We start from the raw sequence: 18612 nt of genomic DNA, 5'->3' as shown, positions 1-18612 counted from the left end.
TTTTTCCCACTTATGTTCAAAATAAACAGCAACATCATTGCTTCCTGTTTCCTGTTGTACTCTACTTGGAATGCAGATGTACCTGGGAAAGCCAGATATCAAAATTACTAGAAGAGTTTTGAAAATCAGAGTTAAATGTTACAAAAGAAACCCGCTCAGGTTTGCAGACTCTTCATCTCTGTTCAAGTGTCCTACAATTAATAGATTTTTCTATATTAATGCATAAAAGCCTTAAAAAAATTAATCCTAACCAGGAATAGCTCATGTAAGAAAAAAAATGAGAGCTAATACCCTATTTTTTAAGTTTAACACATGTGAGAAAGCATTTTTTGACTAATACAAAAATTTATTTAACAAAAGTTCAATGTGAAAATGTACAAGACTCAATTTTTATACTGTAATAAAACGGGAGATGTGGAGAGGGGACGTGGAAGCAGATGGTTTCTCTGGTGGACACGGCCATTCTCTATACTCGTTCCAAGGCTTCTAACATGATGATACTATTGCCTCGTATTACCTGGGAAAGAGAAAAGTAACTTAAAAAGACCACACATCATTTAACAGATTTATAAATCGTGATTAAAGAATTTTCACCCCCCCTAAACTGGTAGTTCTGTGGGTTGGGCATTGTCCTGCAATCCTAAAGGTCGCTGGTTCGATTCCCAGTCAGGGCACATGCCTGGGTTGCCAGCCAGGTCCCTGGTTAGGGGGGTGGGCGGGGCTGAGAGGCAACTGATTGATGTTTCTCTCCCTCTCTTTCTTCCTCCCTTCCCCTCTAAGAATAAATAGGTAAAATCTTAAGAAACAAAACATGTCAGTTCAAGCCTCAAAGGCTAACTATCCCTTTGAGATACCAAGTCTCCAATGACTCATTTCACTGCCTTAACTGCAGGACTCAAATAACATGGCCATCACTACCCCTAAGGGATCCATAAATTAATGGGAAAAATAGGTAGAACAGAATATGCACATTAGTTTACAGGGGGGAGGATCATTTAGGGAACAAACCAGAATGGAAGCTGCAAAAAGTAGGCTTTATGAAGATGGCATTTTAGATGGGTTTTGAAAATTGGGTAGAATATTGACAGGGAAATTATCTGGGGATAAAAAAGAATCTAATTTGCAGTAAAAGATTATAAAGGGAAGAAGAAACAAAGATAGTTTGCACCCAATCTTAGAAGGCCTCCAACACCAACCGTAAAAGTGGAGGGGATCGTGGAACCAACAATGAGCCAGTGAAAATTTCAGAGTGGGAATGACCACTGTTCTGGCACCAGCATAGTCGACCTTTGAACAAAACAGGACTTAAGGGTGCTGCCTCCCTACCTCCACCACGCTTTTGACTCCCCAGTCATTCCTTGAGGGTCACTGGTTCCAGGACCCCCTCAGATATCAAAATCCATGGATGCTCAAGTCCCTTGTGTTGTAATGCATACAGCTGGCCCTCCACATCCATAGATTCCCAAGTACAGAGAGAAAATAGTTTTCGACCCACGGTTGAACATGTGGATGCAAAACCCAGGGATACTGGGTATTTATTGAAATAAACCCACATATAGGTGGACCTGCACAGCTTAAACCCATGCTGTTCAAGAAAAGAGACTGGTGGAGAGCTTATAGGCCCCAGGACTAGCAGTATCTGACACAGCAATTCCACAAATGAAGATAAGCCAGGATACTTCCGAGAGCACAGCCAATATGGCTGGTAACTGAGGTGAAGAGGGGCAGAAACATTAAGTCAAATTGGAAGGCCAGGGATCTGTGAATACAGGGTTTGGCAAAAGTAGGCTTACAGTTGTGAGTACACAAAACACAGACTTTATCTTTGTATTATTATTTATTATATTACTTTCCATACGAACAACTGTAAACCTACATTTGCTCCACCCTGTATAAAAAGCCCCTGGTGTACTGCAGATCATAATGCAATCATAAACCAGGCCAAAGAGAAGCTCAAGGAGAATGTACTTCAAAAGAAGGTTGATTTACATGAAACTTGGGGGAAGTTTTATAACTAGATACTCTAAGCTGTTTTTCCAGTCCTGACCACGAACTTACTTTTCAAAATGCAGTAATAAAAATGTATTTGAAATAAACAGTAACGTAAGAATTGGAACAAGTCATTGAAAACAAAATTACACCCCTCTATTACTCAAACTTAAAAAAACAAAACAGTAAGGTAAAAAATCAAGTTTAACAATTAGGACTTTTATAACCTTGTAGAAGTCTTTACGCTCTATGATTTGCTAAAGCTAAGTTGTCCTTTAAAAAGCACAAGATTTTATTCATTTATTTTTAGAGAGGGAAAGGGAGAGAAACATCAATGTTGTGTGAGAGAAACATCCACTGGCTGCCTCTTGCATACCTCCAACTGGGGACCTGGCCCTCAAAGCATGTGCCATGACTGGGACTCAAAACAGCGATCTTTCAGTTTGCAGGACGATCCCCAAACTACTGAGCCACACCAGTCAGGGCTAAGTTGTCCTTTTTGATCCACCTTTTCCAAGAAACTTGGCCTTACCACTTACTGGGTATCGGTACACTGTCCTGTGCTGGGCAAAGAGAAGGATTTAAAGTCTGGGTCTTGCTGGCAAACATCAAAAATTCTTCAGCAGTCATTCCACTATGGACTAATGAATGTAGCAACGCTTGCTCCTACAATTAAGAACTCAGTGTTTCTGTTTTCTTCTAATGTGAATGGCTATTATCATGACCATCCTTGTAACTTTTACCTGGACTACTTTTATGTTTAAATTTATTGATTTCAGAGAGGAAGCAGGGGAGGGAGGGAGAGACACCAATTTGTTGTTCCACTTACTTATATATTCAATGGTTGACTCTTTTATGTGCTCTGACCTGACCAAAAAACCAATCCCACAACCTTGGTGTATCAGGACAATGCTCTAACCAACTGAGCTACCCAGCTAGGGCTTTGCTTCATTACTTTTAAATTTGGGTGTGATAAACCAGAAAGCCATCTAATTATATACACAATTAAAAATAAAAGTGTGATTTGTGGATGGGCAGATCTGCATCAATGGACACTTGTTAGAAATGCAAAAATCTCAGGTTCCATCCCATGCCTACTGAATTAAGATCTGCGTTTTTACCAGGTCATTTGAGGAGAATTCATAAGCATATGCTTAACCTTCATATATATTACTAACTTAACAACAACAACAACAACAACACACCACTAGAGAGATTCAATTGCTTGGGGTAGAATCTAGTTTTTGTTTTTTTTTTTTTGGGTAAACAGATGATTGTAAATGCTCTATACCAGTGGTTACTCTTTGCCTTCCATTAGGATCATCTGGGGAACTTGAAAAAAACCTTTATACTACATCCCAAACGAATTTGATTTTAAGATGCAATTAAGATGGAGAACTAGTGCTCTAATAAAGCCTGTGAGATTCTATTATAGAATAAAGCGAAAAAATGATTTCCAACAGTTATTCCAAGCCCAATGACCTCAGAGGATTCTATATGAGATTCAGATCTAACTTAAAGGTAGCTGGGATATCACTGTAGAGTGTCTCAAAAATGTTAAACTCGAAAATGGAAAGTCTAATCTTGCCTGTAATTTGCCTAACTTCAGTTTAACTCAAGACTTTGACAGAAGGGAAGTTAATACCTATTCCAAGTGAAAAATGAAATCTCACATCTTCACTTACCACCATTCCAATGTTGTTCTGCTGCCCACTAGTTGCCATCTCCACACATTCGTCTATCACAAGATTCATAAAGGGGTCAAATCCCCGCAAGATTCCTTGGACATGTCTGCCACCATTTAATTTCACTATGGAAAAGGGAAAAATAAGTTTAAATAAAACTGGCCATTAACTATCAAGTATTCACTAAAAATTACATGGAGTAAAACCTAGGTATATGAGATGTATAATCCGTTATCCTTACTATATGCCAAACACAGGGCTAAATACTTTATATTTACATTTAAACTTATAAGAATCCTATAATGTAGAATTATCCTTTTTATGAGGGAACTAGAATGTATAAAAGGCTTTTGAATAACTGGTTCAAGGTTATACAGCTACTGTGTGGCATGGCAGGGATTCAAACTGAAGGTTGCTTACCTATCTCTAAAGCCATGATCGTAACCCATACAAACTTCAAGAACTGTGGGTCAGATTTTTAGTTCTGTCTGTCCTTTGTTTTTAAAAAAGGATAAATTTTCAATTATCACAAAATAGGAAAATCCTGTTAATTTTGTGACAATGAGGGTAGGCTTATATGGAATTATGAAGTGTCTGAAATACTGTGAAACCTATTAAATTTTAAAAATTATGTAAATAAAACTGTCTAGTTAGGATTTTGCTAAATCTGCTTAATGAATGAATGTGAATTAGAGGCTTTGTGTGCTCTGAATCTTTATAGAGTTGCTCCAAACACTGTATACTAAGATATATGTAAAAAGCAACTGAATTAAATAAAACTTACATGATAACTTCTTGTCCATAAATCTGAAAAAGCAAAGGGACAAAGATTATATAACTGACAAAAAATTTAAGCATAAACACGCATAAAACTAGGTATATACTCAATATATAATAATTTGCTACTCAATATAATTTGCTAAAATTGTATTTACACAATAGGAATAATGAAATTTAAAGCAGTAAAAACCTTGCACTGTTGTAAAGGAAGAGGGAGTGGTACACCACCTCAGTTTGTACTTGTACAAAGCAAAGTATTTTGGGAAGGGACAAGATAATCAGTAAAAGTGGAATGGGTTTATAATATATTAATGAACAATACTGAGTTTTTTCCCAGGTAAATTATAAAAACATTCTTGTTCAATACTGACCTAATTTTCAATGACTGGATTTTAACAGAAAAACAAAGATTTGATTATTATTTTGGTTATTTTCAAACCAAACAAAATTGTGAAGAAATCAGAAGCTGTAACCAAAGCACATCCAATCCAACAGCTATTTTATTTTATATTTGAGACAATAGTTTTATTTAATATTAAGCTTTATTTTTCAACACATAAGTATATTTTAGCAACATAAATGCCTATTTTTGAAGCTTTAAACAATTTAAACAAGAAAGTCCCATCTCAGCAGAGCACTATGAAAATATATTGTGTAGTCAAATCAAGTTTTTACCTCTTCCAGTTACAGGGTGGAAAATAAGAAATTTCATTCAATTTTAATGTATAAGATAGTATGGGAGAATTCAGAGATTAATTAAGACTTGGGGTCTGACAGAAGGTATGGCAAGACACATTTAGAAATAAAATATGTGTCAAGTATAAAGTAAGCTACTTTAGTAGGATGTTACTACAGAAACTTTGCAAATGTAACACACATGAGCTTATTTAATCCTTATGACAACTTTGTAAGTTATTACTAGTGTTACCCCAATTTTATAAATGGGGAACTGAGGCTCAGAAGGGTCAAGTAACTTGCCCAAAGTTACACAGCAGGTGAAAAAGTTTGAGCAAACACAAATGGTTCCATTTGGCCAGAGGACAGAGCACTCAAATATCAGTGTGTGTAATTTGGTGCTTGGATTTGATATGGATGAGCCTGAATGCTGGGTCAAGTCCAGACTATATTATGCAGACAGCAATAAGTTACTAAAGAAATCAGTCATTGGCAAGACTACCATGGCAACAATTTTTCAATGCTGGGAGGGAGAATTTGGTTAAGCCAGGGAATCTCAACCTCAGCATACTGACATTTAGGGCCAGATAATTCTTTGCTGTTGAGGGATGTCCAGGGCATTGGAGAATATTTAGCAGCATCCCTGGCTTTTACCCACTAGAAGCTGGTAGAGCCAGACTCCCTATCCCCTCAGGTAAGAATCACTGAGTTATGCTAAACCAGGAGGTGGGTATAAACGTGTAAAAGAAGATGGAATTTGTGAGAAAGTAAAGGAAGGAAAAATTCGAAAGTCATTTTGGCGGCAGGAATGAAAGGATTTCACAATTCATGAATTCTAAAGATGAAAAGAGAAAGGTGTTAAAATTAGTTTGATCTTTTGAAATTCTCAAATAATCTGTTAAGAATCAAAAAGGAAATATAAGAATACAAGTAATGAATGGTGGTCCTTTTGTTAGATTTATTACCATTTCATAAGTTTCTGACGAATCCAGAGGATATTTACAAGATTATACTGGCTCACCAACAAAAGAATAACTTCCAGATAAACATTTTCACGATAATAATTTCTACTTTTATTGTGAAGCTTATGATTTAATAATTAAGTCTTTAACAGATCCAACTAAAATATAGTTTTTGCACAAAAGGTGGCTTTGATACTAATGTGCACTTCAGTGCAAAATGATTAAATGTGAACTTTTAAGTCCAACTTCTTTATGGAGTGGTGATAAATTATCCACAGGCAAAGTAGACCTGATGGCTGCCTCACAAATTGATCTCCGAATGAATTCTGCATCCTTTGTTCCATTGAACTACTACACGCAGAATTCTGGCATTACATGATATAAACAAGACGGAGAAGTACGTACTTAAGAGGCATGGAAATACTGGGCCTTATCTAAAGTAGGAATATCTTACTTTGCATTGACGAGGGAAAGTAGTTCTCACACAACATTGTTAACAGAGCAAGACATAACATGACATTCAAGTATAACAATAAGTACAAGAATACAAGAAAAAGGAATGGAATTTCCAACTTAAAGTTCAAAGAAACTGCTAAAAACACTCTTAAGATTAAGGTGGCTTTTAATTTCTACCTCATATACTATCAAACACTTCCATTTCACCCACATTATTAGTTCATTATGGAGTTAGTCTCCAGCCACCTGATGTAGAACAGGATGCTATGTAAGATGGTCAGCAAAGAGGGGCACTCGAGATCTTCGGGTAACGGGAGAGAAGAGGACCGGGAGCTTCGGCTAGGTTAAGTGGCCTGAATACAGGAGCCATCGCGGCCTCGAGTAACCACGCCAACCAAGGAGAATAGCTACGCCTGCATGGGTTTCAGGCCCGAAAGCGCGGGACCCAAGCTGGGACCTCCGCGGCCTCGTAGTGGAACACGCACGCCAGGCGCACTGACCAGAAATGGAGGAGAATCTAAGGAACTTTAAGCATACAAAAAAGCTCCCACGGCCTTCCCACATACTTACTTTTTTAGCTCGGGGGGGTGAGCTTTGCTCATGATGTCTATTCAGCGAGCTCAAAGATACCTCCAAAAGGAATTCTTCGCCGCTTACGCTCCCGTGGTAAGCCCGGAGTTTTGCGTCTGACGTCACTGACCTCGTCAGCCAATTGATTGTCAGCAGCTTTCACCTTTCATCTCGCGATACTTAGGGAAGCCTGAGCGTGCCAGCCAGAAGCCCTGAACTTCCGGTTGCGTCGCCAGCGATTGGCCAGGATGGAAGGGTTGGATTCCCCGGCGTTCCTAATTCCATTTCCTTTTCTGCAACGTTGAGTTGCCGGTAAATGCTCCGACTCTACCTTTTAAAGGACACCCGTCAAACCCTAACCTTAGTGGATCGTGTCGTGTCTTATTCATATATAGTAAATGAAAATAAGCTCTAGGGAAGTGGGACCCTGATAGTTCTTTGGAATATATTCCCATAGCACATTATGCTAAATTTAAGGTTTCAGTAACAACTCAATTAGTCACCACTGCACCGAAGAGTGGGGTAACAGGGCCTCAGTTTACAAGAATGTGAATCCAGAGCCCGAAAGTACATTTCCAGCTGACGGTCTTGCTATTCTTGTTAGCACTGCCTCCAGATCCCCACTTAAATGTAAAGTGTACCTTGATCCCATACATAAAACATTATGTGCAGCACACAAACTCTGTAATATGAGGTACTGATTTTGAAGTCAAGAGCGTTAAGTGTAAAAAGTGGTTTCTGACTTGTTCCCAGTTAAGTTATCCAAAACAGGGGAATCCACATTTATGAATCAAATACAATAGGGATTACAGAAGGCTTGGGCTAGAATAGAAAAGCCTTGGTGACTCTTTAGTACTAAATGGTTCTCCAAAATTGCATTCATTCCGGATGTTCAGAAATGGCTCTCGGGGTGGGCAAAATTAGATTTACAGTTGTATGCAAAATAAGTTTTATTCTTGTATTGTATTTTCCTCATGAGCAACTGTAAACTACTTTGGCCCACCCCTGTATTGAAATACCAATGATAGTTAAGACTTAATATATTTTGTATTTCCGTGTTCCTCAAAATCCTAGACATTGCATATTCTCTAGAGGGGTCATAGCTCTATCTTTTCTACCTCTTGCTGTTAGTGTTTAGCTGAAGCTAAAAACCTGACATAGATATTGAATTTTTAAAAGATATATATAGTTTCCATCTTTTACATTAATGGACTTCAAGTAATTGTGCCCCAGTTTGCCCTTGAAATTTTTCCCATTTACAATGAACAAGTCCTGCATTCAAACCATTTCCTATAACTAATTTTCATTCTTTTGGACCTCTTAAACTGATTTCACACATTACAAAGAAAATCATCCTTAGAAAGTTATATATTCACTGCCCAAATACAAGAAACACAATAGTGGAGGAAAATTAAACTTTATTTATTTTTTAAAACCAGACCACTAAGAAAATGTGTCATAGTCCTGAAACAGCAAACAGAATGGCTATATTACTATTTCAAGTAATAAGTTGGTAAAAAGATAACAAGGTCCTTATCAAAATGGTAAGGTGCCAGAGCTGGGGTTGGAACACTACACATTGCAAAGCCCCCAGGCAAAAGTGGTATTTGGTAGTGGAGGGGTGGGGGTGGGAAGGGGCAGCTCCTCTTTTGCTCTAAAGGAGCCATAGCTCACCTGAGTTGCTTACTTTTTCTACCTTGACTTTCCTGTTGCCAAAGGATTGTCTCAGTAGGGCTCTGTTACTTCAGGGTGCTAAATAAGCAATACTGGGTTTAGGTTTCATTCCTGAAAACCAGGTTTTTTCCAAACCCAGTGCTTTATAACTCTCTTAATTAAGTAGTCAACAGTTCTCTTTCACTGTTCATTCCTGGATATTGGTATACAGCACAATCAAAAACCCCTCTCCCTTCAAAGTAGAGTACCACTGCAAGATTGTCCTGTCACTCTGCTGCAGACAGACTTAGGGCCCATCACTGCAGCCATTGAGAAGGAAGGTCTGCTTCCCATACTCAGCATGACATTGCCTCTTACGTTTCTGGAGGATCTCCAAGCTGAAAGATGTCATGTGTGAGAATTTAAGAAGTTCACATCTACATCTTGATGGATAGAAACAGCTATCCAAAGGAAGCTTTCAAAGATCTTATCCAAACTACCTCTTCCAACTCCACATCTCAATCAACTTCAGCCCTTGTATATACAACAAAACCAAGGAAAACAAATACCCAGGAACTGTTTTTCCCTTTCTAAATTAGTGACCTCATGGATTTTGTTTTACAGCTTATCAAAAATGGTGTGATGATGCTTATGGTAAACAAGAGGTCAACAACAAAGAGAAATACCTCTCTTCACGTTCCAGCAGATCACTGGCAGGTGAGAGGAGCCTGTCAGCTTGTTGGTACCTCAGAGGGCTCTGTCTTGGTTTGAGGGAAATACCTGCTGCCAGAGTAAGCATTTGCCACATAAAATTTAGGCTCTCAAAAACTCTCTGACCCAAATTTTAGCACCAGTTTTTTCCATTGCACTTTCTAGGATTAAAATATAAAAGAATCAGTGTCCAGAGGCAAGTGATTCATGCCTTAACCTTGCTGCCATCCTCAATTTCTTCATTCACAAACTTTGCTTGAAAGACCAACATTCTCATTCTTCATTTTAAATAGATTCCTGCCCTCAGTCACAATGGCCAATGGCAAGGCTTCTATATCTGAATGGATGAGAGAGACTCCTTCATCTTCTTAGTCATGGTTGGAATGAGGCTCATATGGTCATCCACACACTTTGTCACACAACTCTCCAGCTGCCGCTTTACCTGAAGCTCTTTACTCCCTGCATCTATTGAATCTTTGGCTTTGTCGTTGCAATGCATGGTGCATCGGGCCAGGCGGTCCTATGGCAAGAAGGAAGAGGGTAGAGAGGGTTGAGAAGCTGGCCTTCATTTACCAAGTGCCTAACATGTACCAGGTTCTGTGCTACATACAGTTAAGTTTTACTTAATGTGTTTATTTAATGTGTTCACTTAATGTGAGAGTATTATGAAGCTGTCATAGAACTGCGGCAAAAAGATGTATTCTGAAATCAAATTTACCATAAGCTAATTGATATAAAAAAGTTCCTATGGTATCTTGTCAATGTTGTAACAAAATGACATTATTTGAGGATCTGCTGTGTTTTGGCTTGACATGTATTATCTTGATGAATTAAAGAGACTAGAAAAGTTAACCAGGATTATCCTGATTGAAACAGAGGATGGCACCAGGAGGGCCCAGACAAAGCATTACTGGAAAGCAGGTGAATGATAGAATTGTACACAAGCCCCTCCCAGGAAGTGAGAAGTAACTAAAGGCCAGTTGCTCAATTACAGAGACTTATAAACATCTTGATTATTATTTAACATCTGTCCTAGCTATAGAAAAACACTCAGCTTAATTACTTGACTATCTACTATGTGCCAGGTGCTCTTCTTCAGCTTCTTTTAAAGATTTTATTTATTTATTTTTAGAGAGAGGGGGAGGGAGAAAGAGAGTGAGAGAAATACCAATAAGTGAAACATTGATTGGTTGCCTCTTGTAGTTGTTGCAACTAGGGACCGAACCTGCAATCCAGGCATGTGTCCTGATCGGGAATTGAACCTGTGACCTTTCACTTTGTGGTATGATGCCCAACCAACTGAGCCACACAGGTCAGAGTTATGTGCCAGGTACTCTTCTAATGGGGGATATAGCAATGAGTGAAACAGAAAAAGTTCTTCCCTTACAGAACTTATATTCCAGTAAGGGAAGAGAGACCAACAGAGTAAGTAAGTGCAAATGTTGAGGAAACAGTTGGCTATATGAATTTGGAGGTCAGGAGTGAAGTTGGTCTAGAGCTATGAATGTAGGAGTTATATAGATGATAATGATAACTGAGACTAGAGAACTAGATAGAAAAGAGAAAAGTTTCAAGGAGTCCTGGGCATTCCAGTGTTCAGAGGTTGGAAAGCAAAAAGCCAGCAAAGGAAGCCATAAAAGGATGGCTAGGGAGAGAGGTAGAAAACCAGGAAAGTGGGGTGTCCTGGTAGCCAACTGAATAGTGTTTCAAGGAGGGGGAGAGTGATCCCACTCTGTGAATAATGCGGATAGCTTGAGTAAGATGAGGAATGAGAAATGACCACTGGATTTAGGCCTGTGGAGGGGAGTGGCATGAGCAGTTCTGGCATGGTATAAGAGTCAGTCTGATTGGAGAGGACTGAAAAGCGAATGGAAGGAGACAAGTTTTATAGCAATTCAAGAATGAAAACTTCAAAGGCCCTATTTATAAAATCAGGTGTCAAAATAAACACAAAGAAACCTTTGGGAGTTCAATGATTTTAGAGAAGTTATTCCTGTCAGTAGTCTTAAAGAATTTTGTATAACAGGATATAAAAATGTATCACATTAGGTACAATTTTTCCATGTGAACAGAATCCCAGGCTATGAAAAACTGCTCTAGAAGTAGGCCCTGCTTCCTCCAAGTTCAGAAAAGTAACTCACAGGAAGAGTAAAATGAAGTTGTGATTACTCTTTGCTCCAGATAGGGATAAGAGTGGAGATGGGGGCTCTTAGTGACCTCAAAAGGGCTAAGGAGGCAACAATAATAATGCTTCATATAAATGACTGCTCTTTAGTGACATGGGGGCTGCCCTCTGGGTATAGCAAGTAGGGGCAGTCCTGGTGGGTAAGTTCACAAAATGATGAAAGGATCTTGCTCTACTCTGTACCTTTTTAAGACCTATCTATTCCACTTTCTTGGGGATTCTGCTATTGTAAGAATGAATATGTGTTTTAGAAAGCTTTGTACTATATAGTAATATATATATGTATATATAAATATATATTCTATCTGTTAACTACAGAAAAAAAGTATAAGGTTTTTGGTCATAAACTCCCTTGGTAACTCATTGTTTTTATGGGAAATACTTGCAGTATTCAGTCTCCAGGACTTTCCCAAAATTTCAAACTCTGAAGACTGGTTGATCACAGCACTGTCACCAATGTTAACAGAATCAAGACACTGAAGCCCACAGTTTTGTAACAAATGTTTGTTATGTACAAAAGAGCAACATCAAGGACCAGAGTGCTCTGTCTGGGATATTCCTCACCTGAAACTTCTCCAACTCCCTGGTAACCAGGGCCTGGGCTTGAGCCAGAGGCGCGTGGCAGCGCTCGATGCACTGGTGCACCTGCTGCATGGACGCCTTGCTGTCCTCACAACAGCCAGCGCTGCACCGGAACATGAAGGCCTGGGGAGGGGGCAGAGGGAGGTCAGGTAGGGAGAGCCCCAACAAGATGACCATGGAGTGCTACAGGGGTTGGGAGGAGCGTCTCGATATTTGTATCTCTCCCTAGACTAGGCATCAGGACCTTAAGACGACGAATGGGAAAATTATCCTCAGTGCCTCGCAGAGTGTTTCATGACTTTCTTGCTTCTAGCTCTGATGCAATTGTTACCTACAGGGCTATGTGCATGGGGATGGTGGCGGTGGGTCAGATGAAGCCAAAATCTTAAAACCAGGCGCCTATACCACATGGTTCACAGGTCAGCAATCTAGCAGTCTATATATTCCACAAGGGAGTAGCCCATCAATGACAAGGAGCACTATAAGAGGAATCCACAATCCTTTTAGGGAGACAAGACTAAAAGACACAAAACATTTAGGGTATAAAAGCAGTTGGTATACCCTACGCTCTGTACCACGAAGAACTGGGCACTAATGACCTGGACATTGAGGAGGCAGAGCACTTTCACCTTTCCGGTCCTTTAGCTTGGCCGTGCTCTTTCAGCCTCTGGCTACCCACCTGCAGAAGGGGCCAGGCAAAAAGGGAAGGTGGGGGAGACCAAAGCCTCGCACCAGGGGCTCTCTAACCCTGGCTCGGGACACCCCTCACCCCAGTGATGGTCTGGGTGATAACGGCCTTGAGCATTTCGAGGACGCACAGATTTCATCCGCTCAGCCAAAGTTCCAGAGTTTCTGCCTGAGGGCAAGGCCTGCTTCCGAGGGTGCCGCGCGCGGGTACCCCAAGGACGCCCAGACCAGGTTTTGCAGGGAGGGGGCGGCTGCGCAGGACATCGCGGGGCTGCTGCAGGAAGGAGTTAGGAATCATGGCAAGCGACCGAGAATGTGGGGCCGCCGGGTTGCCGCACAATCGACTCCCGCCTGGCTACCTGCATCTTCCGGATATTCTCTTTCTCCAGAGTCTTCACCATGGAGTCCACGGCCTCCTGTACCCGAAGCTGCTGCAAGTCCGCCATGGCGACCCCGCGGTGCACCGCGCCGAAAGGGAGCCCACATGGACTCGGCGCCCGGGCCCGCCCCCTCGCCGCAACTTCCCGGGTCACCACGGCCAGTTCTTCCCTTGCTCACACCGCTGCCGCCTGGCGTCAGAGAGGAGCAACTGCACAGCCCGTGCCTTTGTCCTGCCTTTCGCTCTCTCCGCCTACCGGAGTCCCCTCCCCTCCTTCCAGTGTGGGTGGTGAGTAACCCACCTTCCTCGCAGGGGAAGGCTTCTACGCCTGATCATTGCACAGATACCACGCGCACAATGGGACTGCCTCTCTTCCTCACCTCCCTCCTTTCCTCCCTGCCTTCTCTTCCTTCTAGCTCTTAACACGTATTTTTAATACGTATAATTAACGTATAGAAAAATGCTCAGACCTCAGGAGTACAGCTTGATGCATTTTAATAAACCTGCTCTTTCCCAGTCTCTCTGTCCCATCTCCGCCTACACCTTCACCCTTATCCCAGGTTTTCTGCTTTCTGTCACTAAGGTTACATTTTCCCTTTCTAGAAGTTTATATACAGGGTGGGCAAAAGTAGGTTTACATTTGTTTGTATGGAAAATAATACAATAATTAATAAATAATAATACAAGAATAAACTGTGTTTCACATATTTACAAATGTAAATCTTTTGTTCACCCGTATATGTAATTCAGTATATACCCTTTTTGTGTCTGACTGCATCACCTAGAGTAAGCTATTGAGATCCAGCCGTGTTGTTGAGTGCTGTTTGTTGTGAAATGGTAGTTCCTTACATGGACACAGCACAATTTGTTTTTACATTCCCCTGTTGACCTTTGGGTCCTTCCCAGTTATTAGCTATTATGGATAAAATGGTGACTGTGAACATTCTTAAACAAATCTTTTGTAGCCATACATTTACCCAACAGTAATTTCTATAGTTGAATTGTTGGCTTGTTGTAGATGTATGCTTATGCATTTATTTCTAATAAAATATTATTAGCATCAAAGGCAATGCAGAAGCTACAGATATTCGATCGACCATAGAGCATTTATGTGCCAGCAACAGAGTGCTGTTTCTGAGCTCCTGGATCAGTTCTATCTGGAATGCCTTACCTTCTACCCTCAACTTTACTATCTAGCACATTCACATATTAACACGTACTGGGCCTTGGCTGGGTAGCTCAGTTGGTTAGAGCATGGTCCCACACACCAAGGTTGCACATTTGATCCCCGGTCAGGGCACATACAAGAAGCAGCCAAATAATGCATAAATATGTGGAACAACAAAATTGATGTTTCTCTTTCTCTCTTTAAAAAAAAATCAATAAATTGAAACCCCCCCCACACATTGGGTTGTTGTGAGACATGAGCTAGGTAGTGGTAAGGGTCCGTAGGGGAGCATCAGTGAACTTGAAAGGGGCGGACACAGGCAATGTTGGAAGAGATGTGCTGTAGGGGGTGGTCCAGGGCAAGCAAGGAGGTGAGAGGTTTAGGTGCCTCAAGAAAGCTTTCTTAGAGGAAATGAGTAGGTGTTTGCCTAGCACACGAGAAGTGAAGAGAATACCATGCCAAGCACAGGACACTGCTGTGAATAAAATGTTGTGAAAAAGCTTGAAGCTTTGGGGAAGCCAAGTGATTCTGCTGACTTGGATCCTGGAGTAGAAAAGGAGTCGGGGGACACAAAGACAGGGACCCTGACATTGGAAATTAGGTGTTTGCTGCCATTGGGCACTAGATGGAAGGAGAACCCTGGTTTGAGGACAGGGGGAGGTTTTACTCAACATACAGTCCTTTGAAGAAAGCTGCTTTCTGGATGGACCTGGAGGGTATTATGCTGAGTGAAATAAGTCAGTCAGAGAAAGACAAGTACTGTATGATTTCACTTATCTGTGGAATCTAACAACAATATAAATAAACAAACAAAACAGAAACAGACTCATAGATACAGAAAACAGAAAGTACAGCATAGGAAATGTACTCAATATTATTGTAATAACTATTACAGGTGGGCACTAGAAATATCAGGGGAACACTTTGTTTAACCACTATGCAGCACACCTGAAACTAATGCAAAATATTGAATGCCAACTGTAATTGAAGAAAATAAAAATTAAAAAAGAAAAAGAAAGCTGCTTTCTTCAAGCATCAGGCTTTCTCTAGCCCAAGTCCTGGTAAAACTCCCTGGATACCACCGTTCAGGGTTTGAGACATCCTTTCCACTATGAGCCAGGCCAGAGGAGGCTCCAGCAGCCACTGGAATCAGGTTGACACCAGCTATAATTACAATGTGTCAGGCACTGTTTTAAGAGCTTTACATGGATTATCTCCCACAATTCCCACAATAATTCTATGAGGTAGATAAGTACTTTGTTATCCACATTTCTTCCCCTCAGGAAGAAAACTGAGGCCTAGGGAGGCGAAGACACCTGCCAAACATTGCACAGTTAGAAGCATGAATTGGTGTGGCTAGACTTCCAACCTGAGTAAGCTGACTCCAGACTTTTGAAGCAGAAAACTCTATCATGACTTAATTAATGTTTATACTATATCTCCATGTTTCACTGAGAGTTTTCTTTCTTCTTTATAACACAATCAGAAACTCTTCATTTCCCCTCTTATTCCTAATGTCAGACCGAATCTATCTCTTCAACAAGTCCTACTGGTAGGAGCCCAGTTAAAATGAATTTAAACTTCCTTGAGTAATGCAGCCTTGCTAATTTGTGCATATGCAATGAATGATTCTTTAGCATTAATGGTAAATGAGTCCAACTGCAGTTGACTTTGGAAACCAAATGGGAATTATGATAGAATCATATTTTAATATCATTTTAGGAAGTTTAGATACCTGTTTGTATACCTGTATCCTGGTGCTTTGGCAATAGGAAATGAAGTTTCAGGGTCTGAGATCTTGTTTGTTCTTTTCTCTCTCTCTCAAATCAAGAAATAAAAAATACATTTGAAGCTTTGGTTGGTTATTGTATGTATATTTATTTTATTAAATATTAAGCACAGCAAATACTTTATGATTATAAACATCCTACTATTATGTAAATATCTCTTGAGTCTATTCACATCTCTCCAGCCTACTATTATTACCCTAGATAAGACCACCATTATAATAATAATTATTATTTGCCTGGGCTATTGTAATCGACACTGTTTAAATTTTTTGCAAACTTCCCTATTAGTGGTCTTTTTAAAATTGGTTTTTAGAATATATTTTATAGCCTTGTAATGAGTTCTATGTCAGTTATAGTTACAAATATTTTCTCCTATAGGTGACTTGCCTTTTCACTTTTAAAATAGTACCGTACCTATGTGTGCAGAGTGATGGGAACTCTGTTAGGCTAAATGTGGGGTCGTGCTGGACATGGATCTTCCAACCCCCATAACAGAAGGTTGGCTGGAGGGGCCCTGGCCGAAAGGAATGTGTACTGCTTTGGAAGTGGATTGTAATTTCCTCCTTATCTCCTTTTGGGAGTGGCTTCTTGTCCTGTGACTACTTTTTTTTTTATGTATTTTATTGATTTTGCTATTACAGTTGTCCCATTTTCCCCTTTCACTCTCCTCCTCTCTGCACACTCCTCCCACCCACATTCCCCCCCTTTAGTTCATGTCCGTATGTCATAAGTTCTTTAGCTTGTACATTTCCCATACTATTCTTGCCCTCCCCTGTCTATTTTCTCCCTACCATCTATGCTATTTATTTTCTGTAACTTTTCCCCTTCTCTCCTCCTCCCACTCTCCTGTTGCTATCCCTCCAGGTGATCTCCATTTCTGTGGTTTTGTTCCTGTTCTAGTTGTTTGCTTAGTTTGTTTTTGTTTTAGGTGTGGTTGTTGATAGTTGTGAGTTTGTTCTCATTTTACTGTTCTTATTTTTGATCATCTTCTTTTTCTTAGATAAATCCCTTTAACATTTCATATAGTAAGGGCTTGGTGATGATGAACTCCTTTAACTTGATCTTATCTGAGAAGCACTTTATCTGTCCTTCCATTCTAAATGAAAGCTTTGCTGGATAGAGCAGACTTGGATGTAGGTCCTTGCCTTTCATGACTTGGAATACTTCTTTCCAGTCCCTTCTTGCCTGCAAGATCTCTTTTGAGAAATCAGCTGACAGTCTGATGGGAATTCCTTTGTAGGTGACTGTCTCCTTAGCTCTTGCTGCTTCTAGAATTCTCTCCTTCATTTTAATCTTGGGTAACGTAATTATGGTATGCCTTGGTGTGTTCCTCCTTGGGTCCAACTTCTTTGGGACTCTCTGAGCTTCCTGGACTTCCTGGAAGTCTATTTCCTTTGCCAGATTGGGGAAGTTCTCCTTCATTATTTGTTCAAATAACTTTTCCACTTGTTGCTCTTCCTCTTCTCCTTCTGGCACCTCTATAATTCGGATGTTGGAACATTTAAAGATGTCCTGGAGGTTCCTAAGCCTCTCCTCATTTTTTTGAATTCTTGTTTCTTCATTCTTTTCTGTTTGGTTGTTTCTTTCCTCCTTCTGGTCCACTCCATTGATTTGAGTACCAGTTTTCTTCTCATCACTACTGGTTCCGTGTGCATTTTCCTTTATTTCACTTAGCGTAGCCTTCATTTTTTCATCTAGTTTGCGACCAAATTCAACCAATTCTGTGAGCATCTTGTTCACCAGTGCTTTGATCTGTGCATCTGATAGGTTTGCTATCTCTTCATCGCTTAGTTGTATTTGCTCTGTGGCTTTTATATGTTCTTCTGTTTGGGCCATTTTTTAAAAAATCTTGTTGTGCTTGTTACATATGAGGGACAGAATCTTAGGTGTTCACTAGGGCGGGGCAACCCAGTTGCTGGGTTGTGGGGGCGAGGTCTGAGAGGGAACAATGGCGCTTGCTCTGCTCTCTGTTGGATTTCAGTCCCTTCTGCTGCTTCCCTCGAGCAAACTGGGCTTTTCTGGTGCTGATTCCCTTGTGGATGGGCTTGTGTATGTTCTAGGACCCTGTGGGTCTCTCCAATGAACTCTCCTGTGAGGCTGGGAGTCTCTCCCTGCACCTCAACTCCCACAGGTGTTTTCAATTGGTGTTTTGAGGCATTATTTCCCAGCACTGGGACCCTGGGTTGAGCAGCCTGTCTCACTTCCCAGTTTCACCTGGTTTATCTGTGCTTGAATGTGGGACTGCTCGGTCAGTCAGCTGCCTTGTGCGTAGTGCCTCCCAGGGTCTTCCCGTTGCCACCCTGAGCCCAGGGTCTGCCAGCTGCCGCCTGTGCATCCAGG

At 40.6% G+C, this 18612-nt stretch overlaps 2 protein-coding genes across 2 annotated transcripts; both read right to left on the bottom strand.

Moving 5' to 3' along the window:
- Positions 1-325: 325 nt before the first annotated feature.
- Positions 326-7253, bottom strand: SNRPG (small nuclear ribonucleoprotein polypeptide G). Its single transcript, XM_028515292.2, has 4 exons — positions 7118-7253; positions 4459-4481; positions 3675-3799; positions 326-517 (listed from the first exon to the last, which is right to left on the bottom strand). The coding sequence occupies exons 1-4, from the start codon at positions 7147-7149 to the stop codon at positions 467-469; spliced, it is 231 nt and encodes a 76-aa protein (XP_028371093.1). The 5' UTR covers positions 7150-7253; the 3' UTR covers positions 326-466.
- Positions 7254-8470: 1217 nt separating this feature from the next.
- On the bottom strand, positions 8471-13476 carry FAM136A (family with sequence similarity 136 member A). Its single transcript, XM_028515803.2, has 3 exons — positions 13295-13476; positions 12231-12371; positions 8471-10001 (listed from the first exon to the last, which is right to left on the bottom strand). Exons 1-3 carry the CDS (start codon positions 13379-13381, stop codon positions 9813-9815), a joined length of 417 nt encoding a protein of 138 aa, XP_028371604.1. The 5' UTR covers positions 13382-13476; the 3' UTR covers positions 8471-9812.
- Between the last annotated feature and the right edge of the window lie 5136 nt (positions 13477-18612).

Source organism: Phyllostomus discolor, chromosome 6 (assembly GCF_004126475.2).
Source record: "Phyllostomus discolor isolate MPI-MPIP mPhyDis1 chromosome 6, mPhyDis1.pri.v3, whole genome shotgun sequence".
NCBI classification, from domain to species: Eukaryota; Metazoa; Chordata; class Mammalia; order Chiroptera; family Phyllostomidae; genus Phyllostomus; species Phyllostomus discolor.
The sequence above is the reverse complement of the archived record's forward strand: the minus strand, read 5'-3'. Positions and strand labels throughout refer to the sequence as shown.

Coding starts and splice junctions, on each gene's coding strand:
- SNRPG (XM_028515292.2), bottom strand. CDS start 7,149: ATGAGCAAAGCTCACCCCCCCGAGCTAAAAAA. Junction 3,800..4,458: donor TATGGACAAGAAGTTATCAT/GTAAGTTTTATT, acceptor CCTTTTCCATAG/TGAAATTAAATGGTGGCAGA. Junction 518..3,674: donor AGAACAACATTGGAATGGTG/GTAAGTGAAGAT, acceptor TCTCTTTCCCAG/GTAATACGAGGCAATAGTAT.
- FAM136A (XM_028515803.2), bottom strand. CDS start 13,381: ATGGCGGACTTGCAGCAGCTTCGGGTACAGGAGGCCGTGGACTCCATG. Junction 12,372..13,294: donor AGAATATCCGGAAGATGCAG/GTAGCCAGGCGG, acceptor CCCCCTCCCCAG/GCCTTCATGTTCCGGTGCAG. Junction 10,002..12,230: donor GGGAGTTGGAGAAGTTTCAG/GTGAGGAATATC, acceptor TTCTTGCCATAG/GACCGCCTGGCCCGATGCAC.